Genomic DNA, 27,998 nt, shown 5'->3' on the forward strand with positions numbered 1-27,998 from the left:
ATGCAGTGCTTCCCCAGCCTGGTGCTGGCCCTCAGCTCGCTGCTGGGCGCCCTGGCGCTGCTGCAGCTGTCGCTGTACCTGCGGGTGCCGTCCCGCTACGGGAAGCACGAGGAGCGGCTGTGCCGGCCGCGGGGGCGGCTGCCGGCGCGCTGCGCCTGGTTCCTGCAGGAGCTGCCCTCCTTCCTGGTGCCCGCGCTGCTGCTGGCGCTGCGCAGCCCCCCCCGCCTCGAACCCCTCGGCTGCCGCCTCCTCTGCTGCCTCTTCTGCTGGCACTACTTCTACAGGTACCGCCGCCGGGGGTCTTTCTGTGTGTGCTTGTGTCTCACCGCTTCCCCCCCCCCCCCCCCCTCGGCTCTCGCCGCACTACCCCCGCCCTGGACACCGGGGGGAAGGAGCAGGTGGTGCTCGGGTGCCTGAAGCGGGGGAGAGGATGTACGCGCTGAAATATTAGCTTAAAAAATTAATTAAATAAATAAAATTAAAAAAAAAACGAAACCAGAACGAGGTTGCGCTAAGCTGGAGCAAAGTTTTGGGTGAAGCCCACCCGAGCGTTGCGGGGCAGGGGAGCGCGGGGCTTGCGGCGCCGGCGGGGGGGAAGCGGAGCGGCCGCAGGTTTGCTGTGCCGCGGCAGAAGGATTGGTCCTCAGCGCTCCATGCGTCGTTCCCACCTCACTGCCAAAGCACCAATCCATCTCTTTTTTTTTTCTTTTTCCCGTTTTATTTTTATTTTTAGATAAACTTTGTCATTATCAGATGTCGAACGCTGTAAGTCTAACTGATTCTGTATTCGCTAATCGGGAGCTCAAAGAAAAAAGTAAAGTTTTGACTCACTTGCTGAAAACTTGGAAGTGCCATAGCTCTACAGTTGTCACCTGGTTCTGCAGGTGGTGGGACTTGGTTCTGGTGTATGTCACAGGAATGCATCTTCTGACAGATCGACCCGAGTGTCTTTTACCTTCTGCTCCACATCCATTTTCTGTGGAGCTCTTTCATGAGGAATTTGACTTTTGCTTCTTTGCTCATGGAAAAAACTGGCCTTTCACAAATGGCAAGTGCCTGTGGCAACATCACACCATTACTGCTGAGGCAAAACTTTTTCTGACTCGGTTTGCCATTTTTTACCCCAATTCCTATTTCTACTTTTTATTTTGCTGCCTAGAAATAGAAAATATGCATGTAATGATTTATCAGAAATTATTATTTGCAACTCAACCAAAATCGATTTTGAAAATCCAGCTGCAATATCTATAGTTTAGGGATAGAAATGCTAGGCCACTGTAGAGAAATTTAAAACAGAGAACGGTTTACATTGCTAAAACACTATGTTAGAGATATATTCGTTATCACCAACATTGTCTTTTCTTTGCTGTGCTAAGTCAGCTGGAGGACGCTACCTACCACACATTTGGCTCCCAGAAAGCTAGATGTATTAACTGGATGTAGTGATTCTCAATTTAATTTAATGCATTCTGCTATTCTCAAGAATTTCTGATTGTTTCAGAAACACAGAAATCAACAAGCACCTCTAGACAGCCGAAAGAAATGTTACCCCGCCAGTAAGCATACATCTTTTGGGTCAGTGGGTTCTTTTTCAACATTACTGCTAGACTCAGGCGGAAGCGCCGTGTTTTCATACATTTTCTTTCACAAATAATTTGCGGGACTCCTCATCTGTGGCTGGAGTATACTTTTTCCCTTGTAAAAATAAAAGCCCACCCTCGTTCTAACAAAATCTGTATAACAAAGGATTCTGTTTCTAGTACTGCGTGTTACTCCAGTATTATTCTTACAGTGTGCAGCCTCTTCTCATGCAAGCCCGTCTGAGATGCTACTGAATCAATTAATAGTTGAAATGTTGCATTAAATATTAGTGCTCTACTGTTATGCAAAAGAGCAACAAAAATTGCAAATTAGGAGTTTTTCTGAGTGTCACCTGACGCTATGTAACCAGGCAGGTTCTTTGAGGGATCCTTGGTAGAATGACCAATGGCCACAGGTTTGTGGTTATAATTAGAGCTTTATTATTGCGTAATGAAATTGTCACAATCAGCATAGCTTATTGCTATGTACAGTTTCTAGTAGTTAGCATAGCATATTGTTACATAGAATTTTTAGCAATTAGCAGAGCTTATAGTTAAACAGCATTTCTAATAATTTGCATAGCTTTCTTATTATCTGGAATTTGTATTTACTAAAACTTTTTAGTCACCTGGACCCACTGCAGATCAGGTCAGATTCTTAATAATCAGCACATGATACAATAATTGCAATCTAGACTCAGACTTTACCATAAAAGAATGTAAGTTACTCACACAGTCCTTGGAGGAAGAAGATGACAAGGAGGCGTCCTCGACCACCGGCTAATCACGGCTTTGCCGTTCAGCAGCAGCTCCCGTCTAAGCCCCTTTGCAGCTGCTGGATTTTATAGGCAGTGCCTCATGTGCCGTTACTCTTCCCCGTTCCATAACGGGTGTCACCAACACTAGTGGGCAAACCGTCTTATCGCAACGCTGACAGAGAGGCAGAAAGAAGCGGGAGGGGTGTGATACATGATCAGTGCGCTTACATATTCCAGCCATTTGCCTTACAAAATGGCATTGGTTATGCTAACTGTATTACGAGGCGTTAGGAGCAGGGGGTACTGGTCACACTGGGCGTTTCATTGGCATACAGCGTTTGAAAAAAGGTTCAGTACTTTGATACAACAGCCAGACTTTATCTTGTTATTTTTTAATTTATTATCTTTACTAGGAATAATCTAACAACAGTTTTAAGTACTTTTGTGTTTAAACTTGACTGCAAGTATAATGAGTAAAACATACATAATAAAATGACATTTACTTAACAGATGTAGCCTACTGAAGTTTTTTCTGGCTTTAAAATTTTGAAGTGAATACAGGCATTCCACTTTTAATTATAAATATATTTTGTTAATCTTCTTTTACTTGTGCTACTAATTATCTGACATCTGTATTTACGCATTCCTCTATGTTTGTATGAAACAGAGAAAAGTTTCTTCGTATGTTGTTGCATAATGTAGTGACTTCTTTCTCTCCACAGGGAAGCTTTTATAATTCCTAATTTTCTCTCATCTATTACGCCAAACATGCATGCAGGAGGGAAGTTCTGATTAGAGGTGTGCTCAGAAGGACAATGTAGTCCATACTGGAGAAACATAGATTTTTAAAGGACCGCTGTGCTAGCTGTTCTGCCTTCCTATGCATTGTGACCAGCTGTAGCTTGTGTTTGACTGAAGCACGTATTTTGTAGTAACTTGAAGTCTTGCTCTGAAGACCCCAGAAGATGGAGAATCCATCATTTTCTATGGAGAATCCACTATTTCCTTTGGTAGTGTAGTCTCTTGAACAATGAGTTTAAAATGTCTTGCTTGAATTTGACTTGCCTTGATTTCCTCCCGGTGGTGCTTGCTGTTTCTCGCTCTGTGCTAATTTAAAGCACTCCTTAGTATCCTTTAGTATTTTCTTACCATGATATCACTTTTACAGTAATCAGATCATCTTTCAGTTTGCTTGTTGCAGAGCTGTCAGGTCTGTCTGCACCAGTGTGATCCAGATGCTACAGCAGCATACAGTCATGTTTCTGATGAATTAGTTACTGCACATGACATAGTGTTTATGCTGGATTTATGTTTTTACGGTGGCTTTATGCCAGCTACAGGGGAACAGACCTTACCTGATCTGACATGGAGTTAAAGTGGTGCAGACCCATGATACTTCATCCAGCATGAACTTGGTCAGGATAGAATTACCTTTTCATAAATTTAGGAGCAGGTTTAAACCAGCAAAATTAATTTGTCCTGCTTTTGAACACGGTGTCAAGTAGCTGCAACATTTTTTATTTGATCTGAGGTATCCTAAACCAGATTTATCATGTCTCTGAACCACAGCTGAAGGCCCTCAATGCAAGAAAGACTTTTCCCTCAGCCCTTGGATAATTTCAGTGGCTTTTTTCCTCTCCTTTTTTCCTACATGCATTTTAAAATGAAGACATCTGTGTTGGATATAGAATACAATACTAGAGTTGTAGTAGCGTATGTAGAGACAGCATCACCTTCCTGCTCCTGTATGCTACTCCCATGCTTATGGATCGGAAGAGTGCTTTTTGTTTTGGAGTCGCACTAGGAAGCTCTGTGTTTCCAGACTACTTTGAGCATCCTGGAGCTGGTGTAGCCACAATACAATCTACCGATCCTTAGGAATGGTTTGTGTTTGTATGGCTGCATTTCTTTGATGTTAAAGTAATTTTACTGTATGGTCTCAGTACTCATTAATCCTACCCACATTGCTCTTCACCAGTTGTCTAGAATTTGTGCCATGTGCCAACTTTATCAGAGGTGATTTTGTATTTATTGTCAGGTCATTGAGGAATATGCTGGAGTGTCGTAAGGAGCACTGTAATCCTCTTCTGTAAACTCCCTGGGTTAATGCTGATGGCTCCTCATTGACAAGGACTTTGTAGGATCTCTGTACTTGACCAGTGGAGCCCCCTCAGCCAGGTCTGGCAGGTGGTGTCCTCCCATCTAACCCACTGCTGAAAGAGAAGGAAGATGCTCATCCCAGTACCAACTGCTGGCCAGAGAGCCAGCCCTCCCCTAGCGCAATCCAACACAAAGATCTGCTGCCCAAGGGGATGCAAGAGGGAGGTGGATGCAGCCAGAAGACCTTCCCCTCTTCCCGCCTTGGCCCAGGAGCAGCAGTCCAGTGGCCTGTGGTGACCCGTGACAGCAGTACGCTCTTCGATTTCTCAGCCACCACTAGGCAGCAGCCTCTCTCTTTGCGGCAAGCGCAAGATGATGCTCCCTGAGGCTTTCAGCGAGGGCTAAGGGCAGGCTGCTGCTGCTGCTGACGGGAGGAAAGGGAAGGGAGGAATCCCCAGTCCCGCCCCCCCAGCCTTTTTATCTCCTATCCTTAGTTAGCTAGCTCTTCACCTCTCAATGCGCGCTTTATTACCGCAGCATGGTGTGAATTTAATGACATCCAAATGCTCTATGGTGCTAAGGCAAGCATCCTGTAAAAATATGAATTTATCACTGTTTAGGTGAGCTCATTGCTTCTTCACTTTCATAACGTAGAGCCTGTGGTGGTAGGGCCTCCAAGAGGGATGGGGTAGGAGGGCAGAGAAAAGGAAGAAGAAAGTGAGAAAAGCACTGAATGCCAAGCCTGCCATCTGTATATGCAATCTCTCTGAAAAGCTGGCCGTGAGCTGAAAATGATGAGTGGCATAACATGTATGTACAGGAATACTTCTTGTGATAAATGACTTGCAAGGTATTTTGCTTTGGAATGTAGTTTATAATACAGCCTTTCCTGCTAGAGAGGCTGTGCTGGTTAAGGAATACAGCGAGAATGCCAGCTGAAGCCCTCAGGTGGTGGGGAGAAACCTGTTTGAATCATAGAATACCAGGTTGAAAGGGACCTCACACATCATCTGGTCCAACCTTTCTTGGCAGAAGCACTGTCTAGAGAAGATGGAGAATCCACCACTTCCCTGGGTCGATTATTCCAATGACTGATTGTTCAAACTTCAAACTGACTGACTGGCAAACTTCATGAAGGTACACTTGATCCCATCATCCAGATCACTTATGAAGATCCTAAACAGCGTTGGGCCCAATATTAATCCCTGGCAGACCCCACTTATGACAGGTTGCCGGTTTGAAAGGGAGATAATTACTACCACTCTCTTGGTGCAGCCTGTCAGCCAGTTCCCCACAGACCACTTGCCTAGACCGTAACGCAATCACTTTCTCTAGGAGGAGGCTGTGGGAAACTGTATTGAAAGCCTTGGAGAAATCCAGGTAGACAATGTCCACCGCTCACCCCGCATCAACCAAGCAGGTTAGTTTGTCATGGAAGGTGATCAGGTTTACCAAGCATGATTTGCCTTTAGTGAATCCGTGCTGGCTTCTCCCAATCATGTGCTTCATTTGACTTGTGATAGCCCCCAGGAGGATTCATTCCATAACTTTCCCAGGGACTGAAGTAAGACTGATGGGCCTATAATTTCCTGGATCCTCCTTTAAGCCCTTCTTGTAGATGAGGGTACAGAATACCAGATGAGATTAGCATTCTTCCAGTCTTCTGGGACATTTCCCGATTTCCACGACTTCTCAAAGATTATGGATAGTGGCCTCACAACAACGTCAGCCAGTTCTCTTAACACCCTTGGGTGGATAATATCAGCACCTATCGATTTGTAGGGGTCAAGCTCCTGTAATAGTTCGCATACCAACTTCTCCTTTACTGATGGCGGGTCTGTGTTTGTATCAATCTGGATTTCTGTTCCTAAGGCCTGGGCCCCAACAGTGCTCGTAAAGACAGAGGTGAAGAAAGTGTTGAGAACCTCTACCTTTTCAGCACTGCTGTGGCTGATTCACCTCTCCTGTTTAACAGCGGGCCAATATTTCCCTTCTGTTTCTGCTTGTTGTTTACATAGCTGAAATAACTCTTTCTTGTAGTGTTTGACATCTCTGGCCAATTTCAATTCGAGTTGAGTTTTTGCTTTTCTAACAGCATCTCTGCACATCCTGGCAGTGCCCTTCTAGTTCACAATGGATACTAGTCTGCTTTTACATCTTTGGTATGTTTCTGTTTTGGTTTTGAGCAGACTCTGAAACTCGCACTGTACGCCAAGGGAGTCTCTTGCTCTGCTTACTTCCCTTACTTTTAAAGGGGATGAACTGTTTTTGTGCTTGTTCTTGAAAAATTCCCAGCATTTTCTAGCTCCTCTATTCTCCATGGAATCTTCCCATGCAATCCATCCCAACTAAGCTCCGAGCGAGGTGAAGTTTGCTCTTCTAAAATCTAAAACCTTTGACTTAGTACTAACTAACCTTCAGCATGCTCAGCAGGATCTCAGACTCCACAATACTGTGATCACTGCAGCCAAGGCTATCACTAACCAAGATGTTACAAAGTCCAGCAGTGCCTTATTCCTGGTTGGCACATTTAACATTTGTATGAGGAGGCAGTCCTGTACACATTCAGGAACTTGATGGATGACATGTGAGCTGCTGTATTGTTCTTCTAACAAATGTCTGGGTAGTTGAAGTCACTCATAAGAACCGGGTTCTGTTGATGCAAAGCTTGCTTAAGTGATCCAAATATTGTTTCATTGACCTTATCGTCTTGGTTTGGAGGTCAGTAGCAGGTGCCTACTGTAAGGTCCCCCTTGGAGACAACCCCTGTGATCTTGACTCAGAGGCATTCAATAGGGCTTCCATGATCACCATAGTTGACTTCTCTGCATTCAAGGTTCTCCTTAACATAGAGCTTGACTCCTCCTCCTCTTCTTCTCTGCCTGTCTTTACGAAACAGCCTATAGCCATCCATCGCCGTCCTCCAGTCATGCGAGTTGTCCTACCATGTTTCAGTTATTCCTATGATATCATAACTTTCTGACCAGGCACGGAGCTCCAGTTCCTCCTGTTTGTTCTGCAGGCTGCGTGCACTGGTATACACATACTTGGGGTGGTTGGTCTTCTGGTTCTTATCTTGGGAGGCAGCTAAGGAGCATTTGTCACTGTTCTGGCTGGCCTGGCTTATTCCCCAGCTGGATGCAATGCTGTGAGTGTTACCACTTTGGATGCCGCCCCCCAAGTCCTTCAGTTTAAAGACTGCCTGACCAAGTTGGCCAGCCTGCTGCCAAAGGTTCCCTTGCCTCTTCTAGACAGGTGGATCCCATCCCTCTGTAACAGGTTGTAGTCATTGAAGAACATCTCATTGTCATAAAAGCCAAAACCCTCACAACAGCACCAGCCATGAAGCCAGAAGTTGATTTGCATTATGTATCTATTTCTGGCTGCACCCTTTCCTCTATCTGTCAAGATGAAAGAAAAGATAACCTGGATACCAATACATCTCGTTTGCACCCCCCGGGGCTTTGTGTTCTTCCTTGATTCTGTCCATGTTCCAGCTTGTGGTGTCATTCACGCTTATATGAAAGAGTTTGCTGCATTTCCATTTTGCAGTCCAGCTTCAAAACCCAAAGCTGGGAAACAAAATATATGATGATGGAGAGGAAGCCATGGCAATCAAATCCCATATAAAACTTAATGCTGCATTTCTCTTAGAAGTGAGAAAGAGAGTGGCCAAGCGAGCAGAGGAGGTGGCACCTTTCACAGTGGTGGGCAGGAAGGCCTTGTCTCATTGACCTAAAAAGCTGCTCCTGGAGATACCGGTGTGAAAGATAGGGTGCTGCATCTGCCCCCCGTTCTGAGGCCCATAATAGCTGAGGCACCAGCAATTTAAATAGGCATTTCAGTTTTAAATGCCAGCTGGAGTTACATTTAGTTATTTATTTTCTTCTCTTGCAACTTTGATTCCAGTCAAACCCATAATCTTTTACTCTGTTAGTATATATTTTTAAAAATTGCTGTTTTCATTTCTGAAGTGCACTCTGGCACATCTGCCAGACATTACGCAGCTGCTCTTTCAGACACAGCTGGATGCCCAAACCCCTTTGGTTGCAGGTGACCCATCTGGTGTGCCTGTACTTGGTTTTCTCCAAATTGACATATTTCTAAAAAGATCAGGGAAAGCAGGCACATTTGAAAACAATATCCCTGCCTAGGGTTTTTTGGCCAGCTCTTTGGGCCAGTTCCTCTCTCTCCAAAACTAAGTTGGGGGAAGAAAGAAAAAGACTCTTCCTCTCCCCAGGCTCTGCAGAATGTGGCTCATGTAGTCCCTTTTTAAGCCCACCTGTACTGCCTGGCTGGTCAGATGGGTGTAGCATTTACCTGGACATTACCTGATCATTTTTAAATCTAGATGTGCTGACTTGTGATCAGTAAGAAAAGCAGCTCAGGCTTCCAGAGAAAATGCAGGTAAATGCGGGCCCCCAAAGAGTCAGTAATTTATAAATTAATTTGCTCATAGTTTTTGAAGGTATTTTGTATTGGTTCATAAGGAGTTGTAGGATTTTTAGTTTTAGAGATGATTTTTTTTCCCCATCAAAATAGTTATGTTATCCTTTTGTCTTAGAAAATCACTATAATTAAGCATCAATAACTAAAGATGTTTTCATTATTGGCCTCATGAAACCTCTATCATTAATCTCCCAATGCACAACACGGAGGTATTTGACAAGCAATGAATTCCATTCTCTGTTTTGCTTCACCTCAATGCTTTGCAGTAGACCCTAACCAGATTCCTTTTGGCCTTCACCAGCTACACAGTAGCACATTTGCATCCTCTCTCCTGCTCTTTGGACTTACCAGAAACTCTAGAGCTGGTAGCGATGTCCTTGACGGAGGCTGGCCATTGGCTCTGCCTCTGTTGTGCGTTCCTTGCTCCCCAGTCAATGAGTTGAACTTTTTGCAGTTCATCCCAGTGAGTTTCAGCAATGCTAATATCTAATTTCTTCTCTTCAGTGAAAACACTAGGTTCATTGCTGGTTTTGCCAGCTTCCTCAAATTAATGTATGAATAGTCAACAAAAATATCTCCTTGTATGCTTCGCCACAGAAGTGTAAAATGTTCACGTACCCAGTGCTGGTATGGAGTTTGCTTCCTTGCAGTCTCCTTTCGCATTATTAAATACCTTCCTAATTACACTCTCATAATAGAATACTAGCTGATTGCCTTCCTACCTATTAGCACAAATAATCCTATCTGTACATTCCTTTCCCATTGGAAAGTGGGTTAACATTACAGAAACCTACAGATTTTGCCCAGCCCAAAGTGTACCCACATAATTTTTCCTTTTTTTTTCTCTTGGACTGGAAGAATTTCTGCAGCAATAACTTCAGACTTTTATCTTTCTTCACTTCTTTTCAAGACAACATGCCTGTTAACAGTATGTTTCTATCTGATGCTAATTCATTTCTGCTATTTTGTCATTACCAGGCAGCTTTACAGTCCTTTATGGTTTTGTATTTATACTCCAAGTTTTCTTCCCATATAGGCATTACTGTGTGCTGTGCTTCAGCTCTCCATTCCCCATCACACCCACTGCTCCTACTGTGCCAATTAAGGATGCAATTCCCTAATCTGGTTGTTCGAGAAGGTTTTGTATGCTTGTGTGCTGCACAGTATTGCAATTTGTAATTCCAGACAATGTTTGTTGTCTTGCAGTCAGTCTGCTAGCCTGAGCTTCACACACGGAACTGTTCAAATTGCAGTCCCAGGGCAGAGACCTGAAGTCCCAGCCATGAGGCTGTCACCAGGGTATGAGTAGGTCCTTCTGATCTCACCTAGGTGAGGTTTGGGCCCACTGAGAAAGTTACAACACTTGATATCCTGGGAGTTTAAAGCCTTATTGGAAGATACATTCTGAGCACTGAACTCTACTGGGCTTTGGTAAGACTGATGAGGATGTAAAGATCTGGATTTGTATTACAGATTCCTGCTGTTGATACTGTCTTCAAAAATATCAAGTGGTTATTTCTGGAGAAGAAAAGAGTGAGATACCTCGCTGAAATATATGCTTTGGCTGGCTAAGCCTTTGACACACCATTGCTTAGATAAAACAACAAACATTCTCATAATCTTTGAGTTCTGCTGCACTTTAGATACTAGCAAGTAGTAGAGGTAAGCATGAAGCACCGTGAGTGAGATTTGCACGTTTGTCATCACCACAATCCATCTAGTCATATTGACCCTTGTTCTGTCTGCTAATACTCATATGAGTATGAATCTGTGTTAATACGTAAGGAAGGGGAGAAAATTTCACCATTTCTAGAAAGGCTCATGTGACCTGCAACAACAATGAAAAAAAGTTCACATTTGAAGGAAGTTGGTTTTGACCTCCTCCTTCCTATTTACTCTTTGTAAACATGCAGTAGAGTAGCAACACCCACAGTTAACTTTTGCCATATATAAGATACTGTTTTGCTTATAATTGTGCTGGACTTCACCAACTTAATTCAACACTTTCCATGCTGGAGAGTGCCTCCCAGAAATGTCTTTGGAAAATGCCACTACATCAAGGTTGTCTGCAAAGAGATGCGCTATCTACTATAGAAAGAGGGTTTGCCTATCAGAGATGTTAAGGAACAGATCAATTCCCAGGCAGGACTATGCTGGAGCAGATCCTGGGGCAGAGTGATGATGTGTAGCACTTTGACGTACTGTTAAGGATGGGCTGGGCGGCTTTCCTAGAAAGCCAAATCCCCTTGAGCTAGGCCTTAGTGTCATCACTTGATGTGGGGCAGGAAGGCTAAAGAGCACTCTGAATAACCTAGCTAGGCTACTCAAACAGTCTAGTGACATTAGCATGGTCTCCTGCTAGAGATGCACATAAAAAAATGTCTGAAGGCTGTTGTTCTAAGCAAACCTTCCAGTGACTCCTGTCACACATCTGGGGCAGGACAATGCAAGTGCTTCTATAAAATTTTTGATGCTCCTGTGAACAATGAAGGAGAGGGAAAAAACCCATTGTATCTACATTAGGCTACTGAGTTCTTTTTGTTTGGTTGATTGTCTTTAGAACCTTTTTTAAAAGAAAGAATCATTAAAGCATTCATGTTTTCAAACGTGGCCTGGGCTAAGGTTACTAAAGTGTAGAGATGTGTCTCTGTCTGTTCCTGGGAAAGGTAATTTGAACTTGACAGTATTGTTTCTGAGAAATGTGTTTGTATCTGTTCAAACATAAAGTTTGTCAGCTAATATCCTTGGAGTCTGCCCGTGCAGAGCTGTTCCTCTGGTTCATCTGAGGCTAAAGCGGGACCCAAGTGTGTAAGCCTGCAACCCAGCCAAATATTGTCCAGGCTGGCACTGCAGGACTTTTAATGCATTTCTGGCTGGTATGGTACTCAACAGGGAAGAAGTGGTCTCCTAGCTGGAGTCCTGGCAGCATGGATTAGGAAAATATAAGTTGTCATGAATGCAGAGAAATAAAAAACACTGTGAGCCTTACAGTCATGGCTAGAAGGTGGGAAGAGATAAAAAAGTCAGGTAGGACAAAGTAGCACAGGAAGGGACAAGCAGAATTGTTAAAAACAGCTAGGGCAGAAGCTGGGGCAGGAGTGAGAAGAAATGGAAGGGAAAACGAGATTATGTGAGAGGGCAGTATCAGGGTAAATTCAAGGATCAAGGGATGCTTTAATACTGACACCTTCTTTGTGTTGAGTGTTTTGCTTAGCTACTTTCAGTGTTAGGAAATCTTTTGACACATTTTGGGAGGGAGCAAAGATGGCTGTGTCTCAGAGTCAGCCCATGGCAGTGGTTTTCCCTAGGAAAAAAAGAAGATGTTAAGCCCTATGATCATTTTAATGGGAGCACAAACTTGAGACCTGCCATGGCCAAGGTCCCTTCAACCCTGATGATTCTATGATTCTATGATTTTGAATTGTGGTCCTCTCTGTGTGTGTATGTACTGCCACAGATGCCATGAGGTCATACAGGTTCAGAAGAAATTTGGATTACTACTGTTCCAAATGTGAGACATTTCAACCAATGGTCTTCAAATGTGAGCCTAAGGATTTAAAAAATATAATTTTCAGGTTTAACATTTTTTTACTGTTTTGGAAAAAAAATGTATGCAGTGTTTCTGGCCACTTCAGTTATGAAGAAGACTTTCTCAACACACAACAGGTCTAAACTGCTGCAGAGGTTGAATTTTTCAATTTCTTAGAGCATTTCTCTGCATAGTAACAAGTAAGGAAGAAGATGACCCGGTGCTGCATTTCTGAACTCTGTGCACTGTGGTGAAACGGTCAAAAATGCTTCTACTGTTACCCTGCTGCATGGTGAAAAAAGCACTCTCAGCAGAGGCAGGAACTGTTTTTGACAGGAGCATCTATAAAGCAGTGCTAGAGAGAAACTGCTTTAGTTTACAACTTCAGTTTTCTCACAGATAGGTTTGTTTTTTTGGTTTTTTTTACAATCTCAAACAATTTCATGTAGCAGAACAAACAACCCAGATGTGTCAAGTCTCATGTGCTGAGGGGGAGATTCCTGCAGCTGGCTGTCACCTCATGCACCCAGGTGTGTATCTCAGTCTCCTGTAGCCCCAAAGCATCGCTTCTGCTCTGTGACCCCCTCTGCCAGATACGGCTGCTGAGGCTGGCCAGCAAAGCAGCTGGGAGCCTGCTCGCTGTGCATGGGATGTGAATGTGCTGCCTCTGACTCTGAACACATGCTCACCGGTCCCTGAGGGTGGACATGCTCCTCAGCTAGCGACTGGCACCAGAAACCTTCCGCCACCAGGCACCTGGCCTGTTCCTCGCTCACGCAAACCAATTGCATGGGCACTTGGGAGAGAGGAAGCCCAGGAGGTCTGCACCTCTGCTTGTGTCCACAAAGTGCCCAATGTTGCTCTGGAACAAAGAGCCAGCTTCAGTTGCAGCAACTGTGTAGATCAATGCTGTTACATGCCCCAATTATGCAAAGAGTTTGTAGTTTATTGAAACATGACACTATGGAGGCAGTGCAAAGCCAACAGAATGTGGAATTAAAGAGTACGGGAAGCACGATGTATTTCACATACAGGTCAATATAAACCATACTAATCTTGTGTCATTGCTGAGTCCTTTCCAGGTACAGGATCCAGAAAGCTGTGCAGAGGGAACAAAGACCTGTTAGGAAGCCCAGGAGGAGCAATCCTGTTGCTAAAGATACACAGCCGTAACTGCAAAAGGAGAGGGACAAAGGCAAAAGAACTACAATGAGAAAGGTAGAGTGTAGTGGTAGGGCAGCGAGAGGGACAACTTTAGGAAAAAAAGCACATGAAGAGCCACAGAGGAGGTGAGAATCTGTAGAAGGAAGGACAAAGAAAGGACAAAGTCAGGAAGGCTGGAAGAGCGAAATGGAGATGAGCAGAAATTTAGGCATAAAAGAGGAAAAGAAGGAATTACTAGAGTGGGAAAAGCCAGTTAAGAGTATTTTAAAGACTATCAGTAATGTGCCTTGCAACTCTACTTGCAACTCTAGTGTATGTTGGTTGGATACAGTCTGATTTAGCTTTGGAGAGGGATAGCTTACCAATGTCTGGCTTCCTTTGGTCATTTCTCAGCCTCATGTAGATCACTTATGGAAAACAATTACACTTTCTCTGAGTGCCGTTTCTTGAAGTGTAAAAGCATAGGTTTGTGCATCCTTGGCTTTTGTACCATTTTTCTTGTAGATGCATCCTTTTGTTCTGCTCACACTCTCAGCCTCTGTGAATGCTTTGCACTCTCTGCTCCAGTGGAGCAGTGAGCTTTTTGAAGTGTGTAGTGTAGTGTCTGGTTAAGTTGCTCTGGCACACGTTTCATGCTTTTGGCAGACATGCAGTTTAGCAATAGGAAAAAAGTGATCTGTCTTCAAAAATATCAAGTGGTTATTTCTGGAGAAGAAAAGAGTGAGATACCTCGCTGAAATATATGCTTTGGCTGGCTAAGCCTTTGACACACCATTGCTTAGATAAAACAACAAACATTCTCATAATCTTTGAGTTCTGCTGCACTTTAGATACTATCAAGTAGTAGAGGTAAGCATGAAGCACCATGAATGAGATTTGCACATTTGTCATCACCACAATCCATCTAGTCATATTGACCCTTGTTCTGTCCGCTAATACTCATATGAGTATGAATCTGGACCAAGTTTAGTTAGAGTTTCAAATGAGATAGCTGGCCTGACATTGAGTTCAGTCTGCAGCCTTAGCAAAAGGTTTTGCTCGCCCTAGTTCTTTTGCTCAGCTAATTCCAGATCTTCAGAGCCTTTTTCTCACCAAGATAGCTCCAAGTTCCCATTCCCAGATAGTTCCTGGCCACATATAGTCCTCAAATTTTGTTCTCAGTGTTTTGGCCTGTGCAGATGAAATTAGTGCAGGGGAGGGCTCCATGAGCTCCAGAGCTCTGTAACAACCAAGCCTGCAACAGCTCAGAATTCCAACAGCTGGGTAAGTACATAGAATAAGGAAAGATAATCAGTCTAAGGACTGCGTATGCCATTCCTGATGGATGTTTGTCTGGTCTGTCCTTAACAGTCTGTCCTTAACAGACGGAGATTCCTCCAACCCTTCGGCTCATATGTTCCAGTACTCCTCTGTCCTTCCCTAATCTCTAAGCTGCGTTTTCTATACAGCTGTTCAGGCCTGTTACTTCTTATTGTGTTCCCGGTAGACAAGGAGAACGTTTTACTCCTTTCTTCTTTGCAGCAACTTTTTATACAGTTGTACATTGTTATAATGTTTTCCAATGGTCTTCTCTTAGTTAGCTTAAACAATCTTGAATCCTTCAGTCTTTCTACATGTCACATTTCCTAGAGGACAGTTGTTTTTCTCTGGGTTGCCTCCACTTTGCCCTTGTCTTCTACAAAGTGGTTCAGTTGTGCACAGTATAACTTAAGTTCCTATTAACACCATGCAAAGGGGCAAGATTACTTCAGGTGTCTCCAATGGTACTTCCATTCCCACATTACGTGTTAACATTTGCCTTTTTCACAACAGCCTGACACCATTACCTCATGCTCAGTTTGCTACCTGTCAGCACTCCCTCTGCTATCCCGCCTGTTCTCCAGCTTGTCTTTTACATTTGGTCAGTCTTACCCAAGTGTAGTATTTTGCCATTATCTTTATTGAATCAAATCTCCTGGTTTAAAACTATGAAACCGATATTTCAAGATTATTGTAAACTCTAGCCCTCACTCTTGGTGTGCTCAGCATTTCCCAGAGTTGTGCCAGCCACAAACATTAGGAATATTATTTTTTTTCCCCAGAAGCATATAATTCATTAAAAAAAAAAAACCTGAGTAGTACCAGAAAATTATTTTGCAGAACTTCTTTCAAAATATCCTTCTAGTTTGATAGTGAGGAATTGTTAACTATCCCTTGATATAATTTATCAATCAATTTTGCAGCCACTTGAAATAACATCCTCTAAACCAGGAAACCTCAAGTTACTTATAAGTTGGGCGAGTGAGACAGTGTAAAAAATCTTACTAAGGTCAAGACATGCGACACTTTCTGCTGCTACCATTCCTCTCCTATAATATATCCAATTTATTTCCATTCGTTCACTCTACAAACCTATTTTAAGAAAATAAGATTATCTAAGTTAAATATAGAAATGAGTCCTGCCTCCTGCTGTTGTAGATATGTAGCACTCCCCGTCAAGGAGGCTGCTACAAGTATTAGCATTTGGCTTTTCAGACAAAAAGTCCATCATGCCGTACATCCTGGACACCAAGATCCTGGCTTTGTAGTGTATGAGGACAAACTGTTGTGATTCAACAGGGATCTGTACAGAGAACATATTTCCTTTGCTCTGTTAGCTTCACTTTACCTTCTTTGTCTATGAAAGAGCAAAATATTTAAAAAACAAATCCCCATCTTTCCAATGAATTTGCCTAGTTTGGCAGGTGATGGTGAGAAAGATATTAACAGCTGGTTCTAGGCTCTTGCCTCAGTCGCCTTTGATTATGGATATTCAATCAATTTTTCCCAATGTTTAGTTCAGCTGTCATTCAGATCTCCTTTCCACATCACAAACAAAAAGGAATAAATAAGTGGTTAGCTAATAGCAAATATAAATAAAGTAATATTTTGTAATTGGGGGTATTTAAAACCTATTTGGTATTTGTACACCAAAATTTGAGAAAAAAATATACCAATTTCAATGTGTACTGAGTGTAACTTGCTGATGGTTTGTGACTTGCTGATGCAGCTTGTTAATATTCCGAACTCAACAATTCTGTTCTTGGTTTCCCTTTAGAAAATATATAATAATTGAAGTATAGGGTTTTGTTTCTATACCTGCTAAAGCCAGTAGAAAAGATCAATACTTTTCATTATTTGATGCCTTTTCTACCAGTGACAAGGAAGAATTCTTCTTTGTTGGTTCTAACTGGATGCTGGTAATCACTGGGAGATACCAGATTTTTTCAGTCACAGTTTCAGAAACAATGGAAGAAGAACAAGAGGAGTAAAGAAGTAATTTTTAAAAAAACTTGCAGAGCACTTTTGAAAACTGCCTGCTGTTGTAGTGAATTTAGAAGAGCAAAAATTTTTGCCTTGGAGTTCAGCCTACACAGTTCTTCTGTACTAATTAAAGCCAAATACCCATTCTTAGGTCCTGTTCCTTTCCTTTTCTTTCCTTTTTTCAACCACTTATATTTTCTTAAGTAGAGCACACCTAATAATTCTTGTATGCAATGTGAAGAGGACTCAGTTTCATCTATAAACTGTATTTGCCCTTCTTAATTTGCTAAGTGTATAGCACACCTAGAATCTGTAGGAATCAATGAGGCACATGTAGTGCTAGATGTTCAGAATGTTGGGACTGAGTGTTACATAGCTCAGATTCCTGAATTTTTTTCCAAGGTTTTTTTTTCAGCAATGATTGACAGTAATGTAGAGGCAACATTTTTTCTTTAGGCATTCACATCAGATGCACATGCTTTTTGCAGATGTCGGGATTTTTTTTTTCCTGTAATCACACTTTACTCAAATACAGTTGCGAGCAACTGAGCTTTTCTGACCCAGCACCAAGAATTCAGCCTGAAGTCTGTATTTAACTCTGTGGCCAGAATTCAAGTGCAGTTGCTGATTCCCTTTGACTGTCAGTCTTTGATGGAGTTGGCTTCTGCAAGTGCTGCCATCCACCGTGTCAGCTTTCCTGGGATAGCAAGTATCACTCTGGAGCTTTGCTCGTAAATGCTGGTGTTAAGCAGTAAGCAGTTGCTTATCTATTCTAGAGAGTTTACTCTATCATTTTCAACTTGTTCCATTTGTATGTAATGTTGTTAGATGAGTTGTGAGACATTATGAAACCTTGAAGTGATCACGCTGGATTAGAGCAGAGGTCCTTCACAGTCAGTACTCTGTCTTGGCAGAAGCCAATATTGGGTCATTCAAAAGAAAGTGCAGTAAATGATGGTGTTGCCCAGGGCAGCTGCTACCTTCTGCCTATCTTAAATGAAATACAATTTATCCCCTGAAATATGAAAATGTATATGCATTCCAAACCTTTAGACTTTCTCTTCTCTTTATTAAAGGACCTACCTGTGTCTGTAACCTGTGGTTATCCCCCTTTTTCTCCCAGTCCTACCAAGCTCTTTACTTCAATGTTGTTTCTATATTACATTTAACAGACATTTCTTTTCATTGCATTCAAACTTACTTCCTTTCAGTATCGTGAAAACTCTCAGTCACAGCTGTTGAGCTCTCCCAAATAAATTCTTTTCTAATATTGAGTGTTATTTTTTATCTCTAATATGTCTGTTCTTATTAATCTCCAGTCCAAATTCAGTAGTCTCAGTGGTTCAGTATGGCATTCTCTGCCCTGCCTCTTTGTATTTTGACACTGAATCCTTTTGCATTTCTGCTGTCTTTGCCTTAAATCAGTGCTGCCCAGACTTTCTACTCTTCATTGCCCTTCTTCTCAAGAACTCCTCAAAACCAAGCATGGCACTGTCTGTCTCAGGGTTTCCTCAGTCCTTCTCCCATCCTTTGGTCAGATGTGTGCCTATGTCTTTTGCCCAGGAAAGATGAGTCTGCTCCTGCCAGAAGTCTGTCCAGCCCTGAACCTGCTACTGAGAGATCACAAGGAAAGTCTCCCTACGAACAGGCTTCAGGTTGGATGAATTTCATAAGTAGGCCACAAACAGCCCAAGGAGTGTAGACTGAGGAAATTTGTTAGACAGAATACTCAGAAATTAATGTAACATGACAGGTTTACTATTGTTTTATACAGCTGAATTGAAAGCTTTTCAGTAATAGGCATATCTTTCTTGTTCCTTAAATTATAGTCATCAAAACTTTGTCCAAAGATCCTTGGAGGAGCATGGAAGTAGGATGTTTTGCATGTGGCTTGGAAAGGAGAGCTAATTCCAACTTTGTGTTAGTCAGGACTAGATCTGTAAATCTGCATGATTAAAATAAGGAGGGAGTTATCTTGCTCCCATCACAGTCACTGGAAATGATTTAAGATGAGTTTACAAACTGGGCTGTGGACCAGCAAATTATTATGATTATCTGATGGTTTCACACACTCCCAGAGATGCAGGAAGCAGGCATGGAGCGGCCCCCCGCCCCGGCGAAGCAGACATGCCCTGCAGCTGGCAGTCACCCTGTGGCACGCACAGCCACTGTGCCCCCTCTGCGTTGGTGGGCTCCGCAGGCAGCTGCAGGTAGACATCGGCTCCAGCAGAAGAGCTCAGCTCCCAAACTTACAGCTTTCCTTACATCAGGAGATAAGATACAACTGCAATACTGCCGTCAAGAGATTTGCCCTCCGTCCTGTACCTGCAGTGGGTATTGCCAGAGGCTCAATGGCCAATCTGGCATTCCTGCCTGCCGTCATTGCCTGTGTGTGTGTGACTTGGGCCATAGCTCAGGTTTTATTCCTGAGGCTGTGCCACAGCATGCCTCACTGTGCACATCTTCTTAGCAAAAGGGACATGGTCCACTTGTGCAGTACAAGTGGCTGCTGATAACCTACTTGCTCTCCTTGTTCAAATATTCCTGGCTTGCTGACCTTTTTGGACTACCGCAGAGTCCCTAAGAGTCAGTGGGGAAGGGCAAAGCATCTCAGGGTAGGATGTTTGAGGAGAGGAATATGAGGGGTGAGGAGGCTCTACTCCAGTTTGTGATGCTGGGGCATTTGTAGATGTCATGATGAGGGAGGGTTAAAATGCTTTGCTTCACTTTTGAAGGTACTTTGGAGTATTTTGTTTTACATTCCCTTTGAAGGGAAAGAGTGCCTGCTGCTTGGAACTGACATTTTAACTGTTACATATGTTTAAATCCAGTCTGGGTTAACTGAAAAATTTTGAGTTGGGCACAGAGAAATCAGGTGCCAGATTGTGCCCTGGTGTTGACTATACATGGAGAACAGACTTAACAGTCTTCTCCTTTAAGCATTGAATAAGAATCAATGTAACACAACTCAAAAATAGTAAAAGTTAAAAATTGCCTCAGAGTGCAATCCACAAATAACCTACAGGATTGAGCTCAAAAAAAGAAAGTATGTGCAGATTTTAGCACAGAGTCTTCAGCAGAGATGTTTTTGAGAGATGTCATTTGACATCCGTAAGTCTCCAGAATAATTAGAGGCTTTGTGCAGGACATCAGAGATACCCCAGGTAGAAGTCTATCATGTTTGTGAACATCTTGAGCCTTCATCCTAGTAGTCAGGTATGTCATCATTGTGATTCCAATGGCAACCTATGGCAAAGACTCCTATGCTGTTAATTATCAGTGGAAACAAAACTGGTTTGAGATTGGTGTAGTCTTTCCAGGTTTGGACAGCAATCTTTTCAACCTGTGCACAAGACAGATCAAGGGGAACTCCACTGTTTTGTAGCAGAGAAGTCCTTTCAGGTTTGATTGGTCTGCAGTTAGCGTAACACAAATCATGGAGTTTTACTCATCACCTGGGGTAGAGATATTTGTCCAAGCTAAGAACACCAAAAGCATTCCCCTAAGAAGGGAGCTACAGCAAAGAATCTAGAGAGAGGCCAGATAATGATGGATTGCCAAACGGTGACAAGAAAAAGGACTGGTTGAGAGTCAAGGGGTCAAAACTAAAAACAGAGCACCAAAGGTGAAATCGGAGCTGAGTGCCCACAGCAGTACCCATCCCTTCCTGAAAGCATCCAAGGAGTGACCAGGCAGAGGCAGGACAGGGACAGGAAATCAGGCCTGCGCCCACCAGGATGGCTGCCATCAGCCTTCCCTCTCTGGGTGCCCTGGAGAGCTGATGAGGCCAGGGACTGAGGGGAAAGAAGATGGGGGGGTGTCCTGGTGGCAGAGGGGTGGATGGGCAGATGCAGCAGCGGGCTGATGTCCCACAGGGTGGGAGGGAGCCAGGTGCCCCCCACTCTTAGCCACCAGCCCTGAGCCCTTGACCCAGTTGCACCAGGTGTAAAACACCTCATGAGCACTGGAAACACCTCGAGTTTCCAGACTGGAAAACATGAGCTGCTACTGTCTGACCTACTGCATCTGGGCCCTGGAGAGGAGAAGACACAGCAGCAGCACAAACGTCTCCAATGAACAAGCTGTTAGAGGAGGACTGAGAGCCCACTCTTACTGGATTATGGTAACATTTGTGAAAATACTTCCAACTTCTGTGGAAAGAACAAACCTATCATTTTCTCCCATTTGGGTGGGGGTTTTTGGAGTTTTCAAGGAGTTGGACTAACACCTTTAAGATGAAATTTGATGCAATGTCAAATGATTTTATCTTCAAAACCTGTTCTTCTGAAAAATAAATGATGGAGAAGAAGATGAATAATTTATTATTCACTCATTTAAAAAGAAGCAGTTGGCAATGGTTTAGTCAGATGCAGTGCCTTTGGCCAATAAAGTTAATAAAGGAGTAAAGGCTTAGTCATCAATACTGCATTGAAAGAAAAAGGTCAAATTTGTCATTGGTCTAAATCCAAAAGGCCGAGTTTTGTTCTGTTATTCTAAAATGGTGGCCTTCAGCCCCCCTTTAATTTTCATGCTGCAAAATAATTCCAGTAGAGATGCAGACTTTTCTATGGAATATTTAAACCTATTAAATGTCCCCACTTTGTCTGCATTCCTTTTTCGAAACCCATCAGGAATAGTTTGTGCGCTCTCAAGAAGCCATGCAGAACAAGCTGACAAGTGCTGTATTAAAACAGAGACTTAGGGCATTGTTTGGATACAGACAACCGAATCTGTCCTCTGGATTTACAGACCCAAGGAGATTTCCTTGGAGAAGTTGCTCCACAACAAAGATTCTTGGATGAAGTCCTAACTTGGATTTTCAAAACTGCTATGAGGTGGGATTTCAGTGATGCCAGGATTTCACTCCCTCGACAAAAAAAAAAAAGCTGATGCCTCCTGGCTCCCCTGTGATTGCATGCAAGTTCTTTCTGTCTTGCATCCATCACATCTGTAGATAGGTCTACGTCTGATTTTTCCCCTTCTGTTACTGCAGGGTAAGTCACCTTTCAAGGGCCTGTAACCTTTATCCTGCAACAGCAGCATCGGGAAGCACCATGGCAATCATCAACTTTGCTGGGAGCTGAGAAATGCCAGCTCGTGCTAGAAACTTCCATTTGCATCAGCTGTAAAAATGGAAAGACTCTCAAACATAACTGGTTTTGACATAGGATAAAGCAGCGCAAGTCTCACTCCAATCTGCTGCATAAATTCCCCTCCTAAACTTACTTTGTGTTGTCTGATATAATTCTCTCGTCTGTAGGGTTTGCTTTCTCCGATTTTCCATTTGCAAGTTTCCCACTTTTTCTCATAGCTGTTCAGGTCCAGTTTGTCAGTATCACTTCAACAGGCAGGTCGGATTGCTAAGGCTGCCTGGCCTACTCATAACTCCAGCATCCCATTCCCAAAGGGCAAAACCAATAATTATTGGTAACATTACTCGAAAAAGTATTCCTTTCTGTACTGTAACAAATATGACAAATGTGAAAAATATTTTCCATACCTCTTAGGTTTCACTATATTTAGAAATATTTAGCACTTCTGGATTACAACTGTCTTAATTGCTGGAAATCTGACTTATCTTGCTTTGGAAAGCGGTGAATACATTAACACGTTGTGGCTTGCACTCTGCTTACTCATTTTTAGACATATTCAGTATGATTTAATCTAGATTTATAATGTTATGATATTTTATGCCTCAGCTTAAGTTGATATTGCCAACCCAGGATGTGGATTACTTATCAACAGTGCTTATATATTGGTATGATGAGCACCATCCGAAGTCCAAGGGGGCAAAAGAAAGAAATTAAGAGTGTAGATTTTACCACATACAGAACTTAATTGGCCAGGTAAGAAAATGCCTAACAAATACGAATATAACTTCTCCTTTTCATAACTTGTCCACAGTGTCAACAGCGATACACTCACCCGAACCAAAGATATGTGAAAATTAAAACTATACCAGCACAATTTGTTTGTTCCTGCTAATGTCAATGCTAGTGTTAGCACAGCTTCTGTCTAAAGAAGCCAGCGAGCTGCTGGAGCTGCATAGAAATCTTGGCAATGAGCATATGAACCTTAGGTTTTTAGCTCTTCTTATTTTAAAAAAGAGTTTGAAAGCAGGAAGGAGAAGCAGGGACTGCAGGCAAAGCAGCTCACCCAGGCAGCCAACAACATTGCTCTGCCTCTGTGTTGAAGCATCCAAGCAGAGCAGGACTGAGCTGCTGCGTGTTGGGGAGGAGCAGAGGTCTCTGAGTGGAGCTAGGAAAGGGGATTACACCTCACACTCTACACTGCAGGTAATGAGAGCACTAGGAGGGTCTCACCACTGCCTTCAACTCCATTTGGTACCATGGGCTAAAGCCATCAGGGATCGGTCCTCGTAGTGGGATCAGAAACGTCTTCTCCATAACAAAGCTCCTCCACAGTGCTTCTGGCATTGCAATACTCATGTGGGGAATCAACATTGCAATTGGTGCTGCCCCGCAATGCTTTGGTTTGAACATCATTGTGCCCCTGTGCCTCCACAGTATCCGCTCGGCCCTCTGCAGTGTTACGGCGAAGGGCAGCCAAGGACTTAAAACAAAAATACTGTTTGTGGGCACCAGTTCCCCATTTTACCAACAAGGGAAAAGGAAGGCAGCGAGACATTTCTGAGGTGGCAGTGACTCTGGATGAGATTTCTAGCTTCCCACCTTGTGTTCGGTCCTGAAGGATCAGAAAAATGTGGGTATCTGCAGTATTTCTTGTTCCCATTAATTGCTGATCTTATTTTGTCACAGTTTTTTTCATTTTCTAAATCTTTATTGACCTTTTTTTATATTTTGTGTTTTGTTAAAGGCTTTTTTTCCTAGAGCAGAGAAATTGCAAATACAACATTATAGTGAGTGATGTGCTGACTTTGTTTTCTTATCTACCTTAGGACATTTATTTACCCCTTCTTCACTAGAGGCAGACCTTTCCCACTGCAATTGCTTTTCTTTGGCACATTATTCTGTATCTATAATGGCTTCCTTCAGGGGTACTACCTGATTTACTGCGCTGAATATCCAAACGATTGGTGCACCGACATCAGATTTACATCAGGTAATTACAGCTGCAGGATTCCCCAGATCTAATCTCCAAGCAATTTGTAAGTGTTTTGAATTACATCCTAATCTTCACCGAACATGTGAGTCAAATCAGTTGTGATGGAAATCGACATAAAACCTGCCTGGTGGCCCAGATAAAACAAAAATGTGCAGTGACTTTTTTTTTTCTTTTCGCTAGGCAGCCACCTTTGAAGGTGTACGATGAAATGTCCTAGTCTGAAATCACCAGTCTTGTTTTACTGATGCTGCTCTAGAGCCTCCGCTGCTACGGGCTGCGGAGCTGCAATCTCAGGCCTCAGCTGAGCAGGGATGTGCCCTGGCTCAGCCAGAAGTGTTCACCCAGCAGTGGCCATGTGCAAGCGCAAACTGTGGCTTTCTCTTCCTCGCCGGAGAGCTTTGTGCTTGATGCAGCTATTCCAACCGAGAGAGAAAAGAAGGGCAAAACCCCAGCATAAATGAGGCTTTAGAGACAAAGGGCTCTTTTTTTTTTCGCATGTAAGGCACATGGGAAGATTAGAGATCACACACAGTCTGGTTTTATGTTAGTATGGTTCCTTTATATTCCGTAACTTAATAGCCTAGCTGAATTTCACCCTGTAAAATCCCTGAGAGAATAACTGAGCAAGAGCAGCTAGGTGGCATTACACATTTGGTGCTGCACGGAGGATTTTTTTTTAATACAAATGAAGATTAACATGGAGGTCTGAGGAAATATATTGGATATGACAAGTATAAAATAACCAAGGTACTTTCTGTACCCTGTTTCAGACTGTGGATGCAAGTTCAGTCTTTTCAGACGGCATCACATATTAAAAATCCTAGACATCGTTTAGTAAGAGCTCCCGTACCCAACAAGGAAAACACCACATCACATAATTTGCACGATAAATATATATTTAATGAAAAAAAAGGAAACCAGCATTAGCAGCTGAAATGTTATATAAAAACCAAACAGTATATTTGCATATATCTTGCTCTGTGGACTCTTACCAACTTTCTGTTGCTATTGGAAGTGTTGAGGTTTTGTCGGTACTCAGTCTTTTTTCTATACTTCGTAGCACATGCCACCTCTATTTTTTTCCTTTCTTCCCAATCACTGTCAGGTGGTTTTCTCAGGGTCTAATGTGGCATGAAATGTAGGGCATGTCACCTGCAGAGCTTCTCAATTAAAAGCCTCTGTTTTTTCAGCTAAATAGAATATGGTCAATGAATTATTCTGGCCAGAAGCTGTCAGCATCCTTCAGCAAGTGTGCATGCCATAGCTCTGTCCAAGCGGCCTCGCTGGCAGGGGACGGAGCTGTGCCCAGATGCAAGGTTCTCTTCCTGGCCCCTGTGATGTGCTGGATAAGTTTGTGTTTGCTGTGCTACTCTTTCCCCAGCTGTAAAATAAGGTTAATGGTCCTTGCCTACAGCTCGGTGGTTACTATGCAGTAATGTCCACAGCTGTGGCTGGCTGCCATCAGCCAGTAGTGGCAGTTGGATACTTTATTCCCTCCTTGATGTTCAAGAAATGATGACTATGGCCAGCTGGGAAGTTCAGCTTTTACTCACACCTGGGAAGTTCAGCTTTTTCTCACACCAGCTGAAAGTGCTCTGGTCTCACTGACAAAACAGCGTAGTCAGGATGATCATCGGTCCATGCAGAGTTGCTCTCCACACTGAAGCTACCTAATGTGGGTGATGCCAGAGGACTGTGATCCCACAACTGACACAGAGATATAGGGTTATTTGTCACCAGTCACCTACACTTCTTCAGTTCAGTTGTTTTCTCAGTAGCAGCGCATCTTTTGACTTCAAAAATAATCCAGCTACCTCACATTAGGTCTCCTGTCTCCCTGCTCCAAAGATAAACCTCACATATGTACTTGAGTAGGGATAATGAGGTAGAGCTCTCTTTCTAATTCATTTCTTGTTTGTTTCTTAGGTCTCCTCTTATTTCTGCTGGGAATGGGAATCAACATTCACAGTGATCTCCTGCTGCGCCAGCTGAGGAAACCCGGGGAAGTCACTTACAAGATTCCTCAAGGTATATTCTTATCCTCCATCTCGTTGGAGAAAGTAGGGCAGCAGGATAGATAATGTTTTCTGACTGAATTCACAGCAAAGCGACAATAACAGTGGAGATGCCAGTATCGCACAAGTACTCGATTCAGGTGCCCCTCTGAGCTGCAGGGACTAGTGTGAGCTGGCTGCAGACAGTCCATGAGAAGCAACGAGAGTATCTGGAAAACATGAGCTGTGAGTAGAGGTTTTAGGAAATGCACTGGGTAATTTAGAGAATATTGAAGTGGGACAAAGGAAGAGGATTTTAGCCTTGTAAACGGCAGCTGCAAAGAAGGAAATATTATTCTCCGTGCCCAGGAAGAAGTAGTGGACTTCTTACACTGCAAAACGGAGATTCAAAGTGTAAACTTTAGGAGAAAAAAAAACCCTAAGGATGCAAGGTGCAGAACTTCCTTTCCGTCTCCTTCAAGGTGAGGCTTGGTGAGGAAGAGTGGCCGTGGGCCAGAGCGGTGAACCAGGAACTGTCTCGCTCTGTAGAGCAATATGGATGGGGATCCAGGAGTTTCCTGGTTTTGGTGTTGACTCCTGCTGACTTGCTATGGATGGTAATATCTCTCCCCAGAGTTTCTCACCTCCAACACTTACCTGCCTCTTGTACATGTTGTGATTAGCTAAGATGCAAAACCGAGATCCAGATTTTGCATTCCCTGAGGGCAGTGGAGTTGCGATATATTTTTTAGGGCCTGAAGAGAATTGACTAATGTTAATAATTTTAATTTAAGTCTAATAATGGGCTTTCTTACGTCCTTCTCCAAATGAAAACAAATGATTGTAAAAGTGCTGGAATCCTCTGGGTGAGAATCACCTTTGATTCTTGTACTTGTACAAAAGTCTTGTACAAGATCCTCGTCATTTGGCATGGCTCCACTGGCTTCAGGGCACTGGGTTTAGGTTGCTGTTATGGGCTCTGAATAAGAAAGCCAGCATATTCAGCTGCTGACTTTATGGGAAAGAACTTTCCATGTGCATGAGCTGACTGTAAAAATTACATATTTTGTCTGTCAATGCAGGGGGACTGTTCACCTATGTTTCTGGAGCCAACTACTTTGGAGAAATCGTGGAATGGTTTGGTTTTGCCATAGCAACCTGGTCCCTACCAGCCTTCGCCTTTGCCTTTTTTACTCTTTGCTGCATTGGGCCACGTGCTTATCACCATCACAGGTATCAAACTGTTTCTTGCCATGTGCTGCTGCTGGCTTTTGGAGTGCAGTTCGCAAAATGCCAGGGAGGGGCGGAGGAGCAGGGCCAGGATTCAAGACAAAATCGAAATTTATTACTATGTACAAGTATATTGGCTTATTTGTGACCGGGTGAAAGTAAGGCAGTCGACTGGAGCCCCTGTTAAGTCAAGCGGACCTTATAGAATCATAGAATCATAGAATCATAGAATCACATGGTTGGATGGGACCTATAAGATCATCTAGTCCAACCGTCTATAGTCCTTTAATCTGACATGCGTTACATCACTGCTTCCACCATGTTAAAGCCACTTTTTATGGAGCCTTGTAGATGTGAACCTTTCCTAAGGGTTTCATTGCAACCTCTGCAGTCTTTGGACTAGATATGGTCCCCTTCTCTGAATTCCTAAAATTTCTACTTTAGGTCTGTTAGAACCTTAACAGTATTGTTAGCTTTCACTTATTTAAATAACCTGGTGTAAATAGTTTCAGAATGCTCTTTTGCAGAGGTTACAAAGCAAGGCACTTTGGAATTTTAAGGTTCCTCAGCTGAGCTGTATTGAAACTGTGCAGTTTCCTTGTCTGTATGCAGGTTCACTCTCTTGCTTATTTTCTTTCAGGTACTATCTCAAGACATTTACGGACTATCCAAAATCAAGGAAAGCCTTGATTCCTTTTGTTTTTTAATGACTGAAATATGGACTCTGTGTTCTGTTTTTATAGAGCTTTTTTCAATTCCTAGTTTTAATGTTAGGTCTGACTATAATTAATTGTACAAATGATAACCTGGGGTTGTAACAGACAAG

At 43.0% G+C, this 27,998-nt stretch overlaps 1 protein-coding gene across 1 annotated transcript; it reads left to right on the forward strand.

Annotated features, from left to right (window-relative positions):
• On the forward strand, positions 1-27,933 carry SRD5A2 (steroid 5 alpha-reductase 2). The gene is made up of 5 exons (XM_086745253.1): positions 1-284; positions 23,782-23,945; positions 25,875-25,976; positions 27,025-27,175; positions 27,813-27,933. Exons 1-5 carry the CDS (start codon positions 1-3, stop codon positions 27,877-27,879), a joined length of 768 nt encoding a protein of 255 aa, XP_086601379.1. The 3' UTR covers positions 27,880-27,933.
• Positions 27,934-27,998: the final 65 nt, after the last annotated feature.

This window comes from Chlamydotis macqueenii, chromosome 3, assembly GCF_036417535.1.
Source record: "Chlamydotis macqueenii isolate bChlMac1 chromosome 3, bChlMac1.mat, whole genome shotgun sequence".
In the NCBI taxonomy this organism is placed as follows: Eukaryota; Metazoa; Chordata; class Aves; order Otidiformes; family Otididae; genus Chlamydotis; species Chlamydotis macqueenii.

Coding starts and splice junctions, on each gene's coding strand:
- SRD5A2 (XM_086745253.1), top strand. CDS start 1: ATGCAGTGCTTCCCCAGCCTGGTGCTGGCCCTCAGCTCGCTGCTGGGC. Junction 285..23,781: donor TGCTGGCACTACTTCTACAG/GTACCGCCGCCG, acceptor TATCTACCTTAG/GACATTTATTTACCCCTTCT. Junction 25,977..27,024: donor CACTTACAAGATTCCTCAAG/GTATATTCTTAT, acceptor CTGTCAATGCAG/GGGGACTGTTCACCTATGTT.